Source organism: Nannospalax galili, unplaced genomic scaffold, assembly GCF_000622305.1.
Source record: "Nannospalax galili isolate Female #2095 unplaced genomic scaffold, S.galili_v1.0 scaffold455, whole genome shotgun sequence".
Lineage (NCBI taxonomy): Eukaryota > Metazoa > Chordata > Mammalia > Rodentia > Spalacidae > Nannospalax > Nannospalax galili.
This window is the reverse complement of record NW_008335815.1, coordinates 799292-820926: the sequence shown is the minus strand read 5'-3', so window position 1 is coordinate 820926 and position 21635 is coordinate 799292. Positions and strand designations below refer to the sequence as shown.

Here is a 21635-nt window from a genome sequence, read left to right as displayed (position 1 = left end):
ATTCCCTCCTTACAGAAGGAAGAAACCGAGGCCCCAAGAACTTAAGTCACTTGACCAAAGCTGCGCATACATGGTAAGATAAAGCTTTTAGAGTCAGGACTCAACTCAAATTCACTGACGCCCAAGAATTCTAACACCCAAGGAAAAAGTATTGTCTTTATTTTCTTGGTGTGTGTATGTGTAGTGTGCATGCATGTGTATGCATATGTATTTGTATTCATGTGGTGGTGCAAGTGTGTGTGTGTGTGTGTGTGTGTGTGTGTGTGTGTGTGTACGCGTGTGGAGGCTCAAGGTTGATGCTGAGTCTTCCTAGATTGCTTTCTACCTTGTAAATTGAGGCAATGTCTCTCACTGAGCCTGGAGTTCTCCATTGTGACTAGTCTGCTTAGCTAGCTAGCCCCTGGGATCCTGTTTCTACCCCAGTGCTGAGACTACAGGTGGGCCGCCTCACCCACTCAGCCTTTACATGGGCTCTGGGGATCTGAGCTCCGGTCTGCAGGCTTGCATGACAAGTACTTTACCCACCGAGATATTTTCCCAGCCCTGGACTTTTTTCTTGGTAAAGAATATTGGATTTTATATCCCCTAAGCTCCACGTCAACATTAAAACTTTCATTTTGTACTTAATATTCACTATGGTTTCCAAGGCTTTTAGGCTTAGTTTCAAACTCAGTAGATAGAGAGTAGCTTGTCAGCCAAGGTCTTTCACAAGACTATGCACTATTATATTCAGTCCTTTTTCCAGCCCTGAAAGGCAGAAAGGTAAATAAGAACTGTGTGGCTCCAGGAGAGTAACAGTTACTGAGTGAGCAAGGGCACCTCACTCTCACCTTGCACTCAGAACCTTGGAGTTTCTTACCCTCAGAACAGGAGTTATTCTACCAATACAGCTCTGAGGAAAGATGTAAGGAAGACACAAAGTCATGTTAATGTGCTAGACAAAAATCATCTTAGGAGCCAGCACCAGAGAAAGACGAGAATACTGTGCCCCCGTCCGTTCTGTGCTTTTCTTGGTTTATTTTGACCGGTGCTTCCCCCTTACCAGATAAACTCGGGTAAGTTTTAAAAATATTTTTTATTTATTGCTTTTACTTTATGTGTATAACTGTATTGTCTGCATTTATGTAAGTGCACCTGTGTACAGTGCCCGAGGAGGTCAGAAGAGGGCGTTGGATCCCCTGGAACTAGAGTTACAGACAGTAACTGTATGATAATGTTAGCCACCATGTGGGTGCTGGGAATCAAAGCTGGGTTCTCTGCAAGAGCAGCCAGTGCTCTTAACTGCCCCATCTCTCCAGCCCCTCAGGTAAGATTTTTGCCATTGGCAAACTGTGTCTCAGAGGTACAGGAGATGCTTAAGAGAACTAAGCACAAGAGTAAGGGGTATTCACTTTGGTTTGGAGTTTTGCTTCTGCACTGCTGTCTAAATGTGGTGGTTAATCTCAAGCGTCACTTTGATGGGATTTAAAATCACTATGCAAACAAAGCTCTGGGCAGGTCTGTGAGAGATTTTTTATTCATTAGGTTAACTGAGGTGGAATTAACTACTCTAACGGTGGGTAGCAACAGCCCATCGGGCTGGGCCCTGGACTGAACAGAAAGGAGAAAGGGAGCGGAGCACCAGTGTTCCTCTCTCTCTCTGCTTGCTGATGGTGACCTGGTGACCAGCTGCCTCAAACTGCTGTCACCTTGATTTCCTTGCCACGACGGACTGTACCCCTAAACTGTGAGACAAAATAAATCCTTCTTTCCTTGAGTTGCTTTTGTTGCGAATTTTGTCACAGCAACAGGAGGAGTGACTAATACAGTGGGCTACCAAATATTTCCTCTTCTTTTCTCTCCTCACGCATGGCGCTCACATCACAGGTTGTTGCACACGCTAAATGGCTATGTGAGCATGTTGTTATCTGACTCACTGTACGAAGCCATACTAGCAAAGCAGCCACTAGCAAAGCAGCCATTGGCACTGTCGTTCTTGCGTGATAGCGGCAGCTGTGTGAACAAATTGTCTTTTCTTCCTGGGGGAATAAAAGCCCCGGGGGAAACAGAAACAGGATTCAGCCTCTAACCCAAGCCGCACACTTCCAGAAAGCCCTGGAAACACATACCATCCCAGTAGCTGGACTCCATCCAGTTGGCAGCATTGAAGAGGGAGGCAGTGCCTCCGTAGCAGGCATTGGTGGTATCTATGCCCTCGATGTCCGTGTTGCCGGAATCCTGGAAGAGTTCCATGAGTACTGTTTTAACAGCCTTGGACTTGTCAATGATGGTCTCGGTGCCCACTTCCAGTCGACCCACAGCATCCCACGGCAGCTTGGTGCGCTCCATCAGCCGTTGTACCACGGTCAGGCACAGGGAGTTGATGTCCTCCTGGACTGAACAGAAGCCCATTCGGGTCTGGCCCAAGCCCACTGTATACTTCCCTGCTTCCACGTTGTTGTACTTCTCCAGGTCAGTTTGGTCCACATATTGGGCTGGAAAGTAGACCTCCAGGGCAAGGATGCCCACATCTTTGGGCCAAGTGTCTGTTTTGGCCAGGGGGGCCGGAGGGATTGTAGAAAACCTGTGTCAAAACAACAGTCATAAACCCACTAACGATCTATTGCCATTTGCCTCAAAAAACAATAATATGTCAATTGTTTAATTTGTGTTTTAATATGTTTTGGAGTTGTGTTATCTAGCGAATAAAAATTTAGTTATAACTGTTGAATCGACTCTTTTATCCTTTTATTCATCCTAAAGGCTGCTTTTCCTGATGTTGGTATAGCTGCACGGGCATTTGGAATGAGGTCTATCATCTATCTGTTTCTATTTCCTTATATGTTCTCTCCTCTTTTATTCTGCCTGTCCTGAGTTATTTTTGATTAAGTAAATATTTACTAATAAAAATTATATGTATATATATTTACTGACCTTTCTTCCTCTTTCTCTTTTAGTGATGACCCTAGAGGTTGCAATATACATAGTTTCCTGTGAGTTAAATTAAATTAATACTTTTACTAAGGAGGTGATGTCAGGAAAATGGCTGGTAAGAGGTGTCTGATGTGCTGTTCAAGGAAAAACAGCAGCTGTTTCACAGGCATGTTTGTGCAGAGTGATGGAGTAAAGTGGGATGTGGTGAAGATACTGTAGAACATGGAAACATCCAATAACCTTGGAAAAAGAGAACAGCATCAGCCTCCCGTCTCTCAAGATCCACCCTAAACCAAGAGGAACTTTGATCAGCTGGGAAAAGGTAAGCAGAAGGCCACCTCTCTCATTTCATGGTTACCCAAGGCATTTGCTTTTGGAGAAGTCTACAGCTCTTGCAGTTCCTGAGCCAAATTTGGAGAGCTGCTGGTTTACCACAGTAGCCCTACATTGCCTAGCAAAGAAGAGCCTGGCCCATGTTGTGACCTCCCCACACTGCTCCTGCTCTATAGTACATTCTTGAGACCCTGCCCACCTTGGATTCTATGAAATAGCCAGGCAGCCTTTATCAGTTTAGCCAACCCAGTCTGTGAGAAACACCAATGGCCTTGCTTACTTTCCCACAACCCTAGGAAGTACCCTGGCAGCCTACCTGGAGCAGCTTGGCCTACAGGGGCCCATTTCCTACTGCTCTGGAAAGCAGATGGTAAGCAATCACCCTGTGCAGTTTGGCTACAAAGGTTTCCATTCATGAACTGCTTGGTTCACAAAACTCCCCACTCCCCCTGAAAAGCAACCCCTTGGCCATCCTTCTACAACCCTTAAGAATTAGTTGAGGAGTCCGTTTCAGAAAGCCACCCCATGAGGCTCTGAAAGGCAGATAAGCAGGCTGTTCTGAGCAAGTTGGCCAACAGAGTCCACAAAGTCATCCCTGGCTTTCCATCATGTGTACGCACGTCTTTATATTTGATGACACAGCTCAGCTCTTATGCAGGCTCCAAACATTGATAAACAAACACCCTGCCCCACTACTGAGTATACTGTGCCATATCCACATAGGCCCACTGGGTGGCACTGTTCCCATATTGTCTGTGGCAATTGACAGGCATTCCCCCACCCACAAGCACTGCACCCAGAGCTGCTAAGCAATCTTGCTTTGCCTAAGAGAGCTGCATCAAAGCTGGTGGTATAATCTCACAACTCCCGTAGCCTATGCCACTAGGACATTCGCAGACATTACCAACAATAATGGCAGCTGAAGACTCTACACAGGGCTGACACTAAAGCATCCACCTGGAACCAACTCAATGCAGTCTATCCAACCAATACCTTGTAACATAGCATCAGTAGGAAGCTTTTTACTATGAAAAACACTCTATAAAGTTGGGAGAGGGAATTACCCCACTCCCAGATGCACAAATACTAATGTAGAGTTACTAAATGCATGAAAAAACAAAGTAACATGACACTTCCAAAGAATACAATAACAACTTAGCAACAGATCCCTGACCTCAAAAAAAGAAAATTAGTGAACTGCCTGAAAAAGAATTCAAAACAATGATTTTAAGAAAAATTTCTGATTGACAAAAGACTACAGATAGACAACTCAATGAATTCATAAATAATAGATTACATGAATGATAAACTGAACGAAGAGAAAAAAATCTCAGACCTAAAGAATACAGCAAATGATCTAAAAGTACAATGGAGAGTCCCAAGAGGTGATAGAGCAGACAGAAGAAATAATTTCTGAGAAGGAAGAGGACAGGTGTTTAAAAATAACCCAGTCTAAAAAAATAAATAACCCAGTCTAAAAAAGAAAAAAAAAAAGAAATGAAAAAGAATGAAGAAAGAAGAAGGCCTATGAGACTTATGTAAAGCACAACTGAGCCAACTTTTTGCATTATGAGTGTTCAGAAGGAGAAGAAAAGAGGAAAGGCATAGAAAACCTACTCAACAAAACAATTTCAAATATTTCAAAATCTTTGGAAAGATGTGAATATCTAGGTCCAGAAAGCTTGGAACTCTCATAGAGTCTACCAAGAAAGAACTTCTCTGGGAATATCATCGCCGGTCAAAAGTACAAGACAGCCAGGTATGGTGGCACATGCCTTTAATTCCAGCTCTTGGGAGGCAGAAGCAGATGGACCTCTATGAGACAGGGGACAGCCTGGTCTACACAGTGAAATCCCCAGACCAGCCTGGGAGACCCTGTCTCAAAAAGGCCAAAACAAACAAACAAAAAAGTACAGCACAGAAATTCCAAAAACAAGGGAAATGTGTCAAGTTATATATAAGGAGATTCTCATTAGACCAACAACAGATTTCTCAGCAGAAGCAGAAGCAACACAGGACTAAAAAAAAATGGGATGATACACTCAGAGTCTTGAAAGAAAAACTGCCAACTATGAATGCTATCCCCAGCAAAGCTATCCTTCAGAGATGAAGGAGAAATAGTCTTCGTAAAATAAGAAAAAAAACTTAGAATTCATCACTGACAAATTGCCCCTCAAAAATACCTAAGGGAATTTGGCACTGAGGTGACAAGGTCACAACTACTACCACTAAAACATCTGAAGGAATAGAACTCAACCGAAGAGCAGATACCCAAAAGAGGAAGAGGAGAATCCCATCAATACAGAAAACCATCAAGCCACAACACCGGGCAGGAGAAAGAAGAAACACAGGTTACACAACGCGACCAGAAAAAAATGAATGGAAAGCCCCTCGGTTAAAGCTGTAGATTGAAAGGAATAAAAGCACATCCCAGGATAAACTCTGCACGACAATCTCACTTCTCCGCTAAAGACACATATCAACCGAAGTACAGTGACCGGAAAAGGCACATCCCATAAATGGAGATCAAAAGAAAGCAGGAATAACTATAATCCTGTCAGATGAAACAAAATTTAAGTCCAAAACTATAGAAGGAGAAGAAGGTCACTGTATAATCGTAAATGTATCAGTTCAATCAGAGAAAATGAAAACTGTAAATCTATCTGTACCCAATGTGGGAATACTCTGTTATAGCAAACACAACAGATGTAGCAGGAAAAATAGATTCTAATAGAATAATAACTGGCAACCTCACCACCCACCTTCACCAGATAAAAAGTCAATAAAGAAGGGAGGAGATCTAAATGCTATCAAATTATGTTCTATGAAAACCACAAAAATTCAATAAAAAGTGTTAGAAAAAAAGGTGGCAGTTATCTAAAAACACAGTAAAAACATTTCATGATAGCTTCCAATGAATCAAGGTCCTGGTGCATTTCCACATCGCACTGCCAAAATCAAAGGCCAGCTCCACTATTTAGGACTTCCATAAATAAGACACCTTTGAGACAAGGAGTTTATGGCCCCTAAAGAATACAGTGGCTCACTGTTTATCATTGAAAGAAGAAAAAAAATATGTGAACAAATATTTGCAATAAAACAATGGATTTTTTTAAAGCCAACAATGAAACAACAGAGCTAAACTGCACTATAGACCAAATGAATCTAGCAGGTATTTATAGAAAATTTCATCTAACAGACACTGAAAACACAATCTTCTCATCAGTCTACAGAGCACTCTCCAGCATAGATCATACTTAAGGTAAAAACATGTTCATACAAACTCAAGAAACCTGAAATAATAATATTTTAGAATAAATGGAGTAAGACTAGAAATCAGTTACAAGGGAAACTTTAGATGTTGTAGAAACAACAGTGTTTGCCTAGCATGCACAAAGCCCTGGGTTTTATCCCCAGCAACATACGAACCAGTTATGTTGGTACACATCTGTAATCCTAGAACTTGGGAGATGGAAACGGGAGGATAAGGAGTTCAAGGGCATCCTCTGCTCTATAGTGAATTCAAGGACAGCCTGGGCTTTATGGAGGCCCTGTCTCAGAAACATTTGTGAAAACAAATGGAAATTGAACAATTCTCTTCAATGACCAATGATCTAAAAAAAGAAATCAAAAGGGAAGTTTTTAAAAATTCTTAAAACAGATGAAAATGTAATACACAAAACCTAGGAGACACAGCAAAAATGTCACTAAAAAGGAAGTCTTTGGAAATAAGTGCCTGCATCAAACAAATAGAAAGAATACAAATAAACAACTTAATGCGATTCAAGGAACTAGAAAAGCAAGAACAAATCAAACCAGAAAATACTAGAAAGAAGGAAATAACAATGGCAGAGCAGAAATAAAATTGAGAATAAAACTATACAAAGAAGTGGGTTTTCTTGAAAAGATAAACTGATAAGCCTTTAGCTTGATCAAGCAAGACAAAAGAGAGAACATAGATAAGATTAAATGTGAAGCATGATAACCAGTGTCACAGAAATACAGATCATTAGGAACACTACAAACAATCATATGCCAACTAATTTTTAAAAAGAAGAAAGGATAAATTTCTGAACACATAGGACTTACTGAAGTTATGTCATATAGATATAAAAAAATCTTAATAGACCAATAAAAAGTAACAAAGCAATAAAAAGTCTCCCAACAAAGAAAAGCCCAAGACTAAATTACTTTATTGCTGAATTTTTCCAACTTTAAAGAGAAGCTAACACTAATTCTTCCCAACTATTTAAAAGAACTGAAAGGAAGAAAACCATCCAAATTCATTGTATAAGACCAGGGATTTAGCCTGGTACAAAAAGACCAGGACGTAACAAAAGAAAACCGTAGACCAATATCTTTGAAGAGCATAGATGTGATTATCATCAACTGAAAAAAAACAACCAAATTAAATCCAACATCACATCAGAAAGATTGTAGAATACAAATCATATGCTCATCTCAATAAAGAAAGAAAAAGAATTTCATAAAAGTCAACATCTTTTCATGAGAAAAACACGCAGAAGCGTAGAGGGAATGCAACTCAACTCGAAAAAGGCTATATCAGACTGAATGATGGAAAGCTGAGATCCTCTGAGTCCAGGAATAAGTCAAAGACATCCATTTGTAGCACTCTCATTTTAATATAATATGGCAGCCTTAGCCAGAGCAAGGAGGTGAAAGAAAGAAAAAAAAAAAAAGAGGGAGGAGGGGAGGCCAAAAAGAAAAGGCCATTGAACCATCTGTTTGCATGTTTTTACTTGTTGAAAATCCTAAAGACCCACTCTGCCAAAAAACCATTAGAACAAAACAACAGAACAAGACAAAAAATATTAGAACTGATAAATTAATTCAGGAAGGTTGTGGGATACCAAATCAGCACACTTGAAGTTTGTTTTTCAAAGCACCAATAAGAAAATTTGTGAGAGAGAAAGTAAGAAACCAATCTCATTTAGAATAACTGCAAAAAACACCTAAGAATATTTTTTCATTACAAATTACATTAATTTGGGGCTGGAGAGATGGCTCATCAGTTAAGAGCACTGGCTGCTCTTGCAGAGGACCTAGGTTCAATTCCCAGCACCCACATGGTGACTAAACCATCCATAACTCCAGTTCCAGGGTATCCCATGCCCATGTTGTAAGTGTACAACATGGGTGCATTTACATATATGCAGCCAAAACACTCATACACATAAAATAAAAATAATAAACAAAACATTTTTTAAAATAAAAAGCACATTAATTTATGTGTGTATGTGATACATGCACATGTGTTATGCTGTGCATATGGAAGTCAGAGGACAACTTGCGAGAGTCAGTTCTCTCCTTCCACCATGTGAGTCCCAGGGATCAAATAGCTCATCATGTGTGGTAACAAGCACCTTCAACCATCTCACCAGTCTCCCACCCAAGAATAAATTTATCACGGAAATGAATGTTCTCTATAATGAAACATACAATATCAATGAAAGAACTCAAAGAGGACACTAAAAACTAAAAGATCAATTTTATAGATTGTAAGAATTAATATTGTTAGAATGTCAGACTGGTGAGATGGCTCAGTCAGTAACATATTTGCCGTGCAAGCAGGAGGACAGGAGTTCAGATCTCCAGCACCCATTTTAAAAAGCCAAGTATCATGGTGCATACCTGTAATGCCAGAGCTGGGAAGGCAGAGACAGGAAGATCCCTGGGGCTTGGTGGTTAACCAATCTAGCCAATCAGCAAGCTCCACATTCAGTGAAAGATCTTGTTTCAAGAAATAAGGTGGGGAACAACTGAGGAAGACACCCGACATCCCAACATCAATCTTTGGCCGCCATGTTTAGGTGCACGTATGTACATGTGTACTCACTTGCACACACACACACATACACACACGTTTTTAAAATAAGAATGCGCCACACTACCCAAAATGATCTACTACAGATTCAGTGCCTTCTATATAAAGATATCAATGATATTCTTCACAAAAGTAGGGAAAAAACGGGCTTAGAATCTGTGATGCTGAATAGCCAATGAAAACTTGAGCCAAAAGAGCAAAGACGTCGGATGCATTTATACTACCTGACTTCAAAACATACAGCTCGGGGCATGGTGGTGCACACCTGGAATCCAAGTACTTAGGAGGCTGAGACAGGGGGATTGTGAGCTTGAAGCTAAGCTGAGATACACAGCAAAGCCCTTCTCAATTAGAATGAGAACAACAAAAAATACTTCAAAATTATAATAACCAAAGCAACACGATACTAGCATAAGAACAGGCACAAAGATCAACAGAGCAGATTAAAGAACTCAGAAATAAACCCTATTTTTACAGCCAACTGATTTTTCTACAAAGGCATTAAGAAAATACATAGAAGAGATTAATACCTTTTCAATAAGTGGTCCTGAGAAAACTGGTATCTACGCACAGGAGAAACTAGACGTACCCTGTCTCTTGCCATTCAAAAAAATCAATTGACAGACTTGAAATTATGAAACTACTAAAAGAAAACATAGGACAGATGTTTATGTTGGCAAGCATTCTTTGTTGTTTTTTAATTGAATTTCTGTCTCATATCACAGTTTGATGGTATTCAGATCCCCTCCCCATCCACACATCCCTGCACTGCCCCCCCCCCCGCCCAGGTTAATGCACTCTCTTATATATAACACAACCTATAGAGTCTGATTTGTGTCCCCAGATGTCCTTCAGTGTGGGTCCATCCACTGGGCCCACCAAGAGTCCTAGCCCCATAAGACACTGTCTTGCTGCCTCTTGTTTTGTTTTGAGACAGGGTCTCTCTTTGTAGCCCAGACTGAAATTCACTGTGTAGGTTAGGGCAGCCTCAAATTAATGATGCTCTGCCTCAGTTTCCTAAGTCCCAGGGTTAAGGCATAAGCCACCAGACACACACACACACACACACACACACACACACACACACACACTCCATTTATTCTATGTGTGTCTACATGAATATATATATTCGCAGGGAAGAGAGAACTTACTTCTGTTTAAAAATATATTTTTATTAATTACTTGAGAATTTCATACATGCACACAATGGTTTTATCATATTCACGTCCACCTCCCCCAATGCCCCAATTCCACTCCCAACTTCATGTCCTCTTACTAGTGTTGATTTTTTTATAACCCACCAAATCCAGTTTGTGCTGCCCATATACTCATGGGTGTGGAGTCATCCACTGAACATGGTAGACCTACCTGGGGCCACACCTTTAAAGAAAACTGGCTTTTCCTCCCCAGAAAGTCAATAACTGCCAATGACTCCTCAGCTACAGTGGGAGCTCCTGAGTCGCTCCGTGCTGGAATGTTGATTGGCTTCATCCTGTGGAGAACTGCTTTCTTTTCTGGGTCTATCCACTTCTCAGTGCTAACTCTCGACATCTCTGGTGAAAACCGGCAGTTCCCTCTCCCAGCTCCAGGTATATAACTCACCAAGACCCTCTCCCACAAGTGCCATGGAAAAGTGTCTGAAATCAGATCACAAGAGTGACTTCCTTCGTTACAAACACTGGCAAAGTGATGTTGTGTCACTTCCCAGGTCTTCATGTGTTATAAATATCCTGTCTCGCCATTGCCCTGGCCTGGTTTATAAGGTTGTCTCTGTGTCACAGAAGCCCTGACTTATACTGAATGCTTCTTCCCACCATATTCAGGATTCTGCACCTCTGGAGGCCCTAGTTCTCCCATTAGGAAGGTGACTTTTAAGGACCCCCATGAGACAAAAGTGAATCCTATAATGCCAGGCTACTGAGGCAGACTGATTAGTGTTCACCAGCATCTGACAAGAGGGTGGGAATTTACTTATCAGGCCTACTTATTTGGTGCCCTCCAAATAACCAGAGTTTGTACTTTCAAATATTTATGGGGGAGTTTCCCCAGGACCAAGAGAGCTAATGGTTAGCCAGTGCTTGGAGCTGCCAGCTTGACCGCTTCCCCCAGGTTTGTTGTCTCTCTGCCTCCTCTGGGCTCACTCCCTGCTGTTCTCACGGAGAAAGATAAGGTTCCAAGAACCAGTCACTTGGTAACTCTTTTTATTGTCTTGGTAGAGTATTTCTGGACATGGACTCCAGGGCCTTGAAGTCAAGTAATACCCAAAGCCTTCCAGAAGCACCATAGCACTTAGTGAAGCGTCTCCTTCTCAGCTGTGCTTTCTCTTAAGGAACGGTCACTTCATTTCATTTAAGTCAGCGTTCTGATGCTGCTGGGCTCAGGAACGTCCACCAAGCTGTTATCCTTCACTGCATCTTGCTAATTATTCCAGGCCAGGGACCATGCAGAGAAGGATGCAGAGGGGTAAAAGATTTACACAAGAAAGAGGACAAGGTTCTTGACCGCTTCAGTCAGCTTAAGGAACAAGATAAGCACATACATAATTCAACCGCCGAGGCCAAAGCGGGTGAGGGCTGTGTGAGAGGGGTACAGGCAGAATCCTGCAGTGTAATGGAAGCAGAGTCCCTGGGTGGGAGGCTAAGGAGGGCTTCCTGGGAGAGGCTCCATCTAAGGTCAATCTTTTTTTCTTTTTTAAAAATATTTTACTTATTATTTTTATTTTATGTGCATGAATATATTGCCTGCGTGTATGTGAGTGCACCCGTGTCCTGCAATGCCGCGGAGGTCAGAAGAGGGCTTCAGATTCCCCTGGAACTGGAGTTAAGGACGGTTTGTAGCCACCATGTGGGTGCTGGGAATCGAAGCCGGGTCCTCTGCAAGAGCAGTCAGTGCTCTTAACCGCTGAGCCATCTCTCCAGCCGCCTAAGGTCAATCTTTAAAAACATTTCTTTTGCATTTATTTATTGTGTGTCTATGATGTATATGTGGGTGGGTGCAGGTGCCACAGCATGTATATGTCGATCAGAAGACAATTTGCAGGAATCTCTTCTCTCCTTCCACCCTGTGTGTTCAGAGGATTGAACCTGGGTCAAGCACCCTTACCTGATGAGCCATCATGCCAGCCCTGAGGTCAGTCTTGTTGGGTGAGGGGATTTCTGCTGCTGAAGGACTGGAGAGGGTGAAGAGGCAGGGGCTGCAGCAGGGATGGCTGAGCCTGCTGGGGGAATCTGCACAGGAGGGTTGTATAGGGGAATAGGGAGAAACATTGGAGGGAACCAGGTGCTTGATGTCAGAGGCCCGGGAGCAGGTGCTGAGAAGGGAGTACTCAGAGTGGACTTGAAGCTGCTGCGGGCTGGATTAGAGGGGATAGCCAGGCTTCTAGAATAAAGGCCACTCATAAAGAACATAAGTACTTCAGGCTATGAGCATGGGGGCTAGCAGTGACGGCACCAAAAGGGAAACATGGATGAAGATTCCAAAACATGAACCAAAGAAGTCAGAGTGTTGGTGAAGACAGAGCTTTACTTCTTGATGAGTGATCAACTGTTGCTTACTGAATCAAGCAAACCCACATCCACCCCATACAGGAACAAGTTTAATTCTGCACTGGCATATTTGTAGGAGAGTAGAGAAGATGATGGGGCCCATGAAAAAATAAGGTTAAAGGGCACTGCCCTCACCCCTCCACACCTGCTAGTCCTGAGGCTCAGTGAATGGTTTGCAGAAGAGAAAATAATGTACAGGTCACTGGGAGCCCAAGACACTAACCACAGCTGTGTCCCATCAGCGCTGGGCAACCAAAAGTACTTGCACCAAACTGAAGTTTGCTTACAAGAAAGGAGGTACATGTGTTCTTGCAAAAACACACCGGCATGCATACACACATTATTTTTTATATTTCGTCTCATCAGGTTGGAGCACAGAGAAGCATAACTTCTAGGTCCATTCTGGATCTTGCTGCAGTCAATTAAAGCCAGCAGTTGAGCTAACACTGCAGCTGGAGAATCCCAAGTTCTCTCTCCTGCAGCTGGCAGAGCAAAGGTCCCAGTTTTCCCTAAACCGCGTACATCAGAGGTTCAGAACCCTCCAACTCTACAGTTGAAAGGGACCATCTCTTTAGAGGCAGTGGGGACCTCGAGAAGTTAGTTTGCTTCTTTACAGCTAAGCACAAGCCTTGTCAGTGTCTGTCTAGGATTCCAGTGAGTTTTCCCCATCAGACCCTCTGCCTATTCCTTACTGGTCCCATGATGCTTGTCAGAGAGTGACCTACACAGACCCTTGGAGCCCGGTGACTCACCTCTGCTGGACTGCTGGGAGCAGGTGAGCAGGTGTGAGAGAAGCTGCCTGCCTCACTTTTTTCATTTGCAGAACCCGCCTCGCTGGAGCCAACAGCCGCTGCATGTTTGGAGTAGCGATCAGAAAGCCAGGAGTCCACAGGCCTTGGGAGAGATGCCCAGCAACTGCAAGCTGGGCTTTATAGGGTCCTGGGACTCCAGCCTCCCGAAGCCCCGCCTCAGCTTTATTTAGGCTCTCCCTGCTTTGGAGTAACTGGGCCAAAGGTCTCAGAACACCAGCAAGGGGAAGAAAAACATATCTGACGTCTCAGCTGTCCTATTCCTGGGTAGGTGGCTGACTCTAAATCTTCCTTTGTCAGGCTCCTGGAAGAGCTTTATTTGTGCCCAGCCATGGAAGGGGAGGGAGCTTCCATGCTCCTTGTAGCACATTCAATAATCACTCCAACTGGTCTCTCCAGGACCCTGACTCTTCATCTGAGTGACACCTCTGTCCATTCCTAATCCCCTCTGCGATACCAGCTGTTTCAAAGCCAACAGTGAAATTGTTTTTCTTGAGACATCTCCTCATGTAGCCCAGGCTGGCCTTGAACTAGCAATCAGTCTTCCTCCCTCAGCCTCCCACAATAATCTTTTAATACCAGCTTTTGAAGCAGTTGAGAGTAGGTGTTCACACATGGATGAGGGGTTGGCCGTGGCTCTCGGGAGCTTGCTGTATTTCTCTTACCTTCATTGTCCACTGTTACTCTTACACAGCTCACACAGCTTCGGGATGCCGCTAGTACTGCAGTAGAGGTTGAGGACTCCTCAAAAGAAAACTGTCTTTTGAAGCTCAGGCTCTCCTGAGGAGAGACTACAAGGAGGAGCTTAGCAAAAAATGGAAAAGAGTGATTCTGACTCCAGATTCTAGTCTTTGCGCTTTGCTCTTCTATTTCTCTTTTTGGTGTGTGTGTGTGTGTGTGTGTGTGTGTGTAGTCATGCTCACTTGCGCAGGTACCTGTGGACATCGATGTTGGTGTCTTCCTCTTTCTTTCACTCTTCACCTTAGTTTTTAAGACAGGATCTCTCACTGAGCCTGGATCTTTCCTATTCTGATAGACTGACTAGCCAAAGAGCCACTGGGATCTGCCTGTCTGCGCCCCTCCAGTGCCGGGGTTACAGATATGCGCCACTGTGCCTGGCTTTTACAAGGGTGCTGGGGTTCTAAGCTCAGGTCCTCAGGCTTACAGAGCACTGAGCCAACTGAGTCATCTCTCCAAAACCTTAATAAAAATGTTCCTGCCGTCTGATGTTTTAAGTGAATCTCTGCCCCACCCATCTCTTCGTCCCCAGCTTCCTCTATCTGAGGATCTTGCATTCACTCAGTACTTTGTGCAGTTAACCCTTCTGTTTAATGGGACTCTGAGAAGGACTCAAGGGGCCAGGATGGTTCCTGCAGTAGTAGACAGTGTTGACTTCATTTTCCAGAAGCCAGGGAATCTCTAGATAGCCTTCTGCAAAGTTCTGTCACCAAGAGAATTCTTTATTGTGAACACTTCTATGAATTGCCCATTGTTTATTGTCTGGGCACTGGAATTCCCCCAACTCTTTCAAATGTGGTTTTGATCTTTTTCTCCCCTCAGCTCCACCCTCTGGCCACCCACATCCAACTCTTTAGTACTTGGAATAAGTCCTCTTCGCTCTTTATTGCGATTTCAGAGCATTTTCACTCCCCATCCTCCCAGAATCCCCTACTGTCAAGCCAGGTGTGGTGGTGCACGCCTGTAATCCCAACGCTTGGACAGAGGAGGCAAAGGACTGAGAGTTCAAGGTTATTCATCCTCAGGTTTATGTAAGTTTGAGGGCAGCCTACACTACCCCAGACCCTGACTCCAAACAAATAAACAAAAACCTGTGGCCTTAAAGGACAGACCATCAGTGTGGGCCACCCAATGCACCTTTTTTCTTGTGGTCCTCTAAAAGCCTTGCTCCACTTCCCCTCAGACACATTTACTCACATGGACTACAACCTCTCTCCATCATCAGTCCTATCCACATACTTGTGGACATCAATCTCCACACAAGATAACTCAGCCACCCGGCGTCCTGGTGAAGTAATCACTTCGTGTTCCTGCTCTCCACTCGACTTACAGCATCTGGGCTCGGTCATACTCTTGACCTTGCTCAGACTTTTGCAAACTGAACCTAACAACAGTACCAACCTCAGATAGTTATGAAAATTAACTGAGGTAATGCTCACAAAGTGCTTAACACAGTAGCTGGCAAACAGCAACGGCTTCCTATATGCTTAAAAGAGGGAAGAGAGTGGAGTTGATTCATCTTTTGAAATCCCTAATCCTTACTGAGGAAGGATCGAAAGACAATGAAAATCATGGAGGCATGGGAAGGGAAAGGGGCTCCTCGCCTCCAGTCTGGCTAAAGCCTCTCACAGGCTGAGAAGCAAGAATCCAACACAACATTTGCTGTGAAGGTTGATGCTGTAGAGACAATATTTCTTTTATAGGGAGATATGTTATATTAAAATAACAGAGAACCACCTGAAGTAAGGCCTGACCGTACACAACTGAGAGAAGGGCCTCATTTCTTTTCCAAGACATTTTCTGGGACTCACAAACAAGACTGTTATAAACTTTGTACACAGTAGATGTCACCTACCTTCCTACATCCCAGTGATCTACACTGTAATCCTGTCAGCTGCCCCCTCAGACCTGTGATCGAATTTAGGTTCTTTAGCAACTCTTTGAAGATAATAGCTTCAAGCCTCACCAAAATGGTATACAAGGCTGTTGTAAAGCCAGTGAAGTGGGGTTTTCTCTCAGAGACACCCACACCCATGCCCTCGGGTGTGTCTTTCTTGCCAAGTATCTTCTTTCTTTTAACCCTTGTGTCTAAAATCTACATTAAAAATATCTTAAAATTTTGTGTGTGTGGTATGTGAGTGTATGTGTGTAACTGTGTGTAGGGGTGTATGTGGAGGCCAGAGGTTGATGCAGAGTCTTCTCCAATCATTCTGTCATTCTTCCCACTTTTTTTATCTTTTGAGATAGCTCTCCCTGTAGCCCCAGAAGACTCGCATACTAAAAATTACTACTGGGAGGTGCATGCATCTTCCAGTTCCTTCCTCCCACCATCCTTAGGACAACCTGGGGCAAGAATTCTCCAAAACCCGTTGTTTGGAAAACTCTTAACGAGTTTATTGGGTTTGCTAACAGAGCATAGGGTGAGGGTTTGGCCCCTCCCCCTCATGTAGCTGAAGTCAGCTGATTGGTAACTGATACCCTTTGACTCCTTGACTATCATGGGAAGAAGGTGTGACTATAGCTTGCTGGCATAGTGGTTGGAGGACACTTTGAGGTAATAACTTGGAACTCACTTTATAGAGCAGGCTAGCCTCAATCTCACAGAGATCTGCCTGCCTCTGCCTCCCAAGTGCTGGGATTAAAGGCATGTGTCACCACACCCAGCTACTCCACCTTACTTTTTTGAATCAGGGTTTCTCACTGAATCTGGAGCACACTGATTTGTCTAGACCTATAACCAGCAAGTCCCACGGATCTTCCTACCTCTTCATCCCCAGCACTGGGATTACAGACATTGCCACCACACCCAGCTTTTTATGTGGCTGCTGGGGATCCAGACTTACTCAGCAAGCACTTTACTGACTGAACCGTCTCCCCAGCCACTTCCCCCGACAACTGTCTTTTAATAACCTGAACTCTGCCTCCTCCTGACTTTCCTTGACATTCTTTCTATGTTGAAGCCAAGGATTACCTGAGGCAAGGTTCCTAAAGGGTTAAAAGGACTCCAGGTTCCTGAAGGCAACAACCTGGAACTGTGTCTATGTCTCTGTTGTAGGGACACTTATCAGAATTCCCAATTTATTATGTATACAAGGTAAAGTTGGTATTAGATTGGATGTTTCTGGTTTTATCAAATCAACACATTATATTTCTCTAATCTTGTGTATTTATGTAAAAGCCTAATGGTCCTATTCAGCTCCATCAATCTTAGTGACATCAAGAGTATGTGAGGACTACTTCGTTTACTCCAAAAGTTAGAGGTTAGAGAGTGAGACACAAACAGAGGAAGACCATGGAACTGTCTGGTTTTAGAGGCTGAGTGTGAAAAGAACCTTGAGAAGGAGAGAGAACAGCCCTGCCATTTGCTCCCATGAGGTCTGGGTACTGGAGGACCAGGACTTGCCATTGGATTTGGCAATAAGGAAATCTCTGGTGACCTTGATAGGAGAGATTTCAATGAAGCACTGGGGACAAAAGACTAAAGAGAGAATGGGGGAGTGAAATACCAACAACAGACAGTTTGCTACAGAGGAGAAGATTAATTACGTGGCATTAATCAGTACATATAGAGGATAAAAAGTTCTAGAAGACGGGATTGTACAAGAACAGTAAGAGAATAACCCAAGAGAAAGGGGAACCTGGGCATGAGGAAGAGAGGATTGCTGCAGGAGGGTGGCCCTTGTGTGGAAAAGAAGCGCCAGTGGTGACTCTGGGCATGAGCCCAAGCAGGCGCTGTTCCTCTTTCTAGTGAAAACAAGAATTCAGAGCCTGGGCAGAAGGGCGGGCACTTGGCTGAATTTTCTAGGGGAACATGGAGCAAACCTTTTCAGACTATTATTGTGCCCTCGGGGAAACTAGACTCAAAGTGTTTACTGAGATTAAGAATTTGTAAAGCTAATGGGGGTAACCGTGGGGATCCTCTTTGAGACCAAAGAGCCCCTATCTCCCTCTCTGTCCTTCCCTCTGTCCTTCCCTTTCTGTTTTCTCTCTCTCTCTCTCTCTCTCTCTCTGAAACCAGGCCACAAGTCTCCTGCAGGTCAGGTTTCTACCTCCTGCAAAAGTAACTGGAGTTCATAAACAAATGTTTTTCCTTACCTCTGCCCCTTCAACAAACAACTCTGATGCCTACCCAGGACCGGAAACTGGCTTTGAGCTATGGCCAGGTGCCCATCTCCTTGTGAATACATAAAAGTAAAGGATTTCTGACTCTGGCTCTGACTCTGGCTCTAACTCTGGCTCCGGCGTTCTCTCTCTCTCTCTCTCTCTCTCTCTCTCTCTCTGGCTCTGGCATTCTCTCTCTCTCTCTCTCTCTGGCTCTGGTGTTCTCTCTCTCTCTCTCTCTCTCTCTTTCTCTCAGTTTCCCTTACCATACTGCTCATGGCAGCTACCTCTCTTTCTCTTTCACTTTATGTCTCTCAGTGAAGGTCCTCTCAAGTTTTTAAAGGAAAGCATCCCTCTCCCTCCAAGACTCCATAATGTTGTCTCTGATAGGATGTTCTTGTCCCACTTCAAGGCCCAGTCATGGCCCCTCTGGTCACGTGGCTCTCCTGGTAAAGCTCATTCTGAAGGAAAATTTCATGTCGCCTTCTTTCCTGAATCTGTCACTCCTTTCTTACATACTTGAGACACATGGTTGTAAATTTAAAGCCAAACAGCCAGAACTATTTTATGTTTTCCTTTAGCTATGCTTAACTGCTCAGAGGCAGGAACAAAATAGATCAAGAGCTGGGTTCAACCACAGTCAGAGATTTAGTAGGACAGAGGAAACAGTGAAGTGTGCACAGAAAGCTAGCTATTTATGGCAATGCAATGTGGTTACTGTGACCTGAGGAGAGAGGGCTGAGGAATGATCAGCAGTGGAAAGCAGTCAGTGGTGACCCCAGTTCAGGGAATGGTGGGGGTGGGACTTTAAAAGTGAGTCAGGGAAGTAGAGATGGTTAGAAACTGGGATATGTGAAGCGAAATTCCCAAAGCAGAAGGGGGATATCTGTATCTGTGTTTGAGATTCTAAAGGCCATCCTTTTCTAACAAGGCCATTCCAAATTACTTTGTTTATGCCTATAGATTAATGCTGCTGTCAGCTTTGGTCAGAGAAGCTTCTGCTTACGACAAGTATAGAGGCTCCTAACTAGCAAAGTGCTGGAGAGAGGTGACTGCTGAATGCTCAGCCACAATAAGATATCTGTATCACTCCCTCTAAGGCTCAGGGAACAAAGTGGGGCAGAAAGAATGTAAGCTGCAGAGGAAAGGATGGGAAGCACCGACTTCCAGACACAACCTGGCCTTTGTACTCTTGAACTCAGCAGGTGTGATTACCTGACAGGATCTGTGTAAGACTGGGCCCTCAACATCCTATCATGGAAGGGGTTAGGGACCATGGGGCCCTGGGGATTCATATGGGCAAAATACACTATGTTTGAATACCCAATGAAATCCATTGTGTATTGTTAATATATACTACTAAAAAAAAAAAAAAAGACAAAAGGTAACAGATTCTACAAGGCCAAATGACTGGACCTCATGATGATGGAGAGTTAAAATGTTGTCGATCAAAGCCAGCTTACCTTGGGCTATTTTCAGTTCTTCTGACAGCCATCTGTTGCCCACCTTTATGTCTAATCTAACATCTTTGGGACTATCAAGACCTTTAAAATATATTCTTAAACCACTAGTTTCTACCAGTCTAAGAACAGGGCTAGGGGAGATGGCTCAGTGGGTAAAGCGCTTGCCACACAAGCCTGATGACCTGAGTTCAGAACCCCAGAATGCAGTAGCACAGGTCTCTGTAATCCCAGCACACCCCTACATAGAGAGGAGAATCACAAGTTCAACCAGCCAGCCAACCTGACACATGCGGTATTGTAGCCTTGAACAGAAGAGAACGGGACCTAAAGGCTCAGAAAAACAGGAAACAGTTTATTGTGCCAGTACAGTCACCCTGGGAGATATAGTTCTCTAAAGCAGGGCCCCAAACAAAGAAAAACATAGCCATTTATACCCCATGTGCAATTTTGTTTCTTTGTCTCTCCTTTGTGGCAACACACACACACACCCTGATTTGGTGCTCTGTGCTACAACGTCCTGACAGGTAGAACTGTGTAGTGCACTCAGACCAAGCCACATTCCTTTTTCTTTGTTAGGAGGTGAGGGTAGGATGGGGGAGTGGAGGTGAAGTTGAGGGGGGTCCTGCCACAGCAGCAATGAAGAAGAAAGATCCTGTCTTGTCTTGGACAAGGTCGAAGGTGAAGAATAACACTTTAGATTTTAGATTGTCCTTGACCCCCATATGCACACTGTAGCAAGTGCACACCCTTACACACACACACACACACACACACACACACACACACACACACATGAGCGCACACATATTCACAAAGGAAAAAAGTAGCTAAGAATGTCACCAAGCAGTGTCAGAGGCTTATAATAGAGACTTCCCCATTCTGCTGTTCCTGCTTACCTGATGTTTCCATCAATGTGTTCTAAAAGGGCTTGTCTGTGGCTGGAAGTTTGGCTCAGCAGTTAAGAGCCCGACTGCTCCTGTGGTGGACTTGGGTTCTGCTCCCAGCACCCACATGGCAGCTAACAACCATTTGTAACTCCAGTTCCAGGGGCCCCTCAGGCATTGCATGCGTGTGGTGCACTTACATATATGCAGGCAAAACATTCACCCACATAAAATAAAGATAAATCTAAAAAAACATTTAAGTGCCTTGACTTATAACTTACCTAGTTCTGTTACTATAAAAATTTCTTGAAACCATTACCACATTGGAATGTGATTTAGGGAACCTCAATCTGTGTTCCTGGGCGATGGTCACTCCTATTTGGCTCCAGAATAAAGGTGAAAGCTGGTTGGTGTTTTCTTTGTTTCGCACTGACAGATAAATGAAATTAAAATTTGGAAGGTGGTAGAGATACTGCTTGTGATGATTGTTGAACCCAGTATCTGGATCTACACCTGAGAGTTGAGTAGCCATCTCCTCTGTGCTAAAAGAGTCCCTCTGGGAGGGAGGACGGAAAGCTTGCAAGACTCAGAAAGCTAATGAACAGTAAGGCCAGTCTGCCAGGTTTTAAAACAATTGCTGAAAAGAGGAAATTTCTCCTGCCTGTGTATTGGGGAGGGGACTCCAGGTACTACCAGGGAAATCAGGATCCCTCTTGGTGTTCTTAGTCTTGTTAATAGAATAATTTAATAACAGGACTGAAGAGATGGCTCAGAGGTTAAGAGCACTGGCTGCCCTTGCAGAGGACCCGGGTTTGATTCCCAGTACCCACATGGTGGCTAACAACTGTCTGTAACTCCAGTTCCAGGGGATCTAAAACCCTCTTCTGGTCTCCACATTCATTGCACAACACTGGTGCACTTACATACGTGCAGGCAATATACTCATATACATAAAATAAAAATAAAAAGAATTTAAAAAAGAATTTAGTAACAGTGGAAGCTTG

The 21635-nt window shown here is 43.7% G+C and overlaps 1 protein-coding gene across 2 annotated transcripts in view; it reads right to left on the bottom strand.

Moving 5' to 3' along the window:
* Positions 1–13547, bottom strand: part of Hmgcs2 (3-hydroxy-3-methylglutaryl-CoA synthase 2) — a 32888-nt gene extending 19341 nt beyond the window's left edge. Inside the window, exons 1-2 of one of the 2 annotated variants that reach the window (XM_017797498.2) lie at positions 13389–13547; positions 2109–2563 (exon numbers count right to left, since the gene is read on the bottom strand). In XM_017797498.2, coding sequence (XP_017652987.1) covers positions 2109–2563; positions 13389–13492 — 559 coding nt within the window. In that variant the 5' untranslated portion in view covers positions 13493–13547. The remainder of the gene's footprint in view (positions 1–2108; positions 2564–13388) is intronic. The other variant, XM_008830523.3, reaches the window with a different exon arrangement.
* Between the last annotated feature and the right edge of the window lie 8088 nt (positions 13548–21635).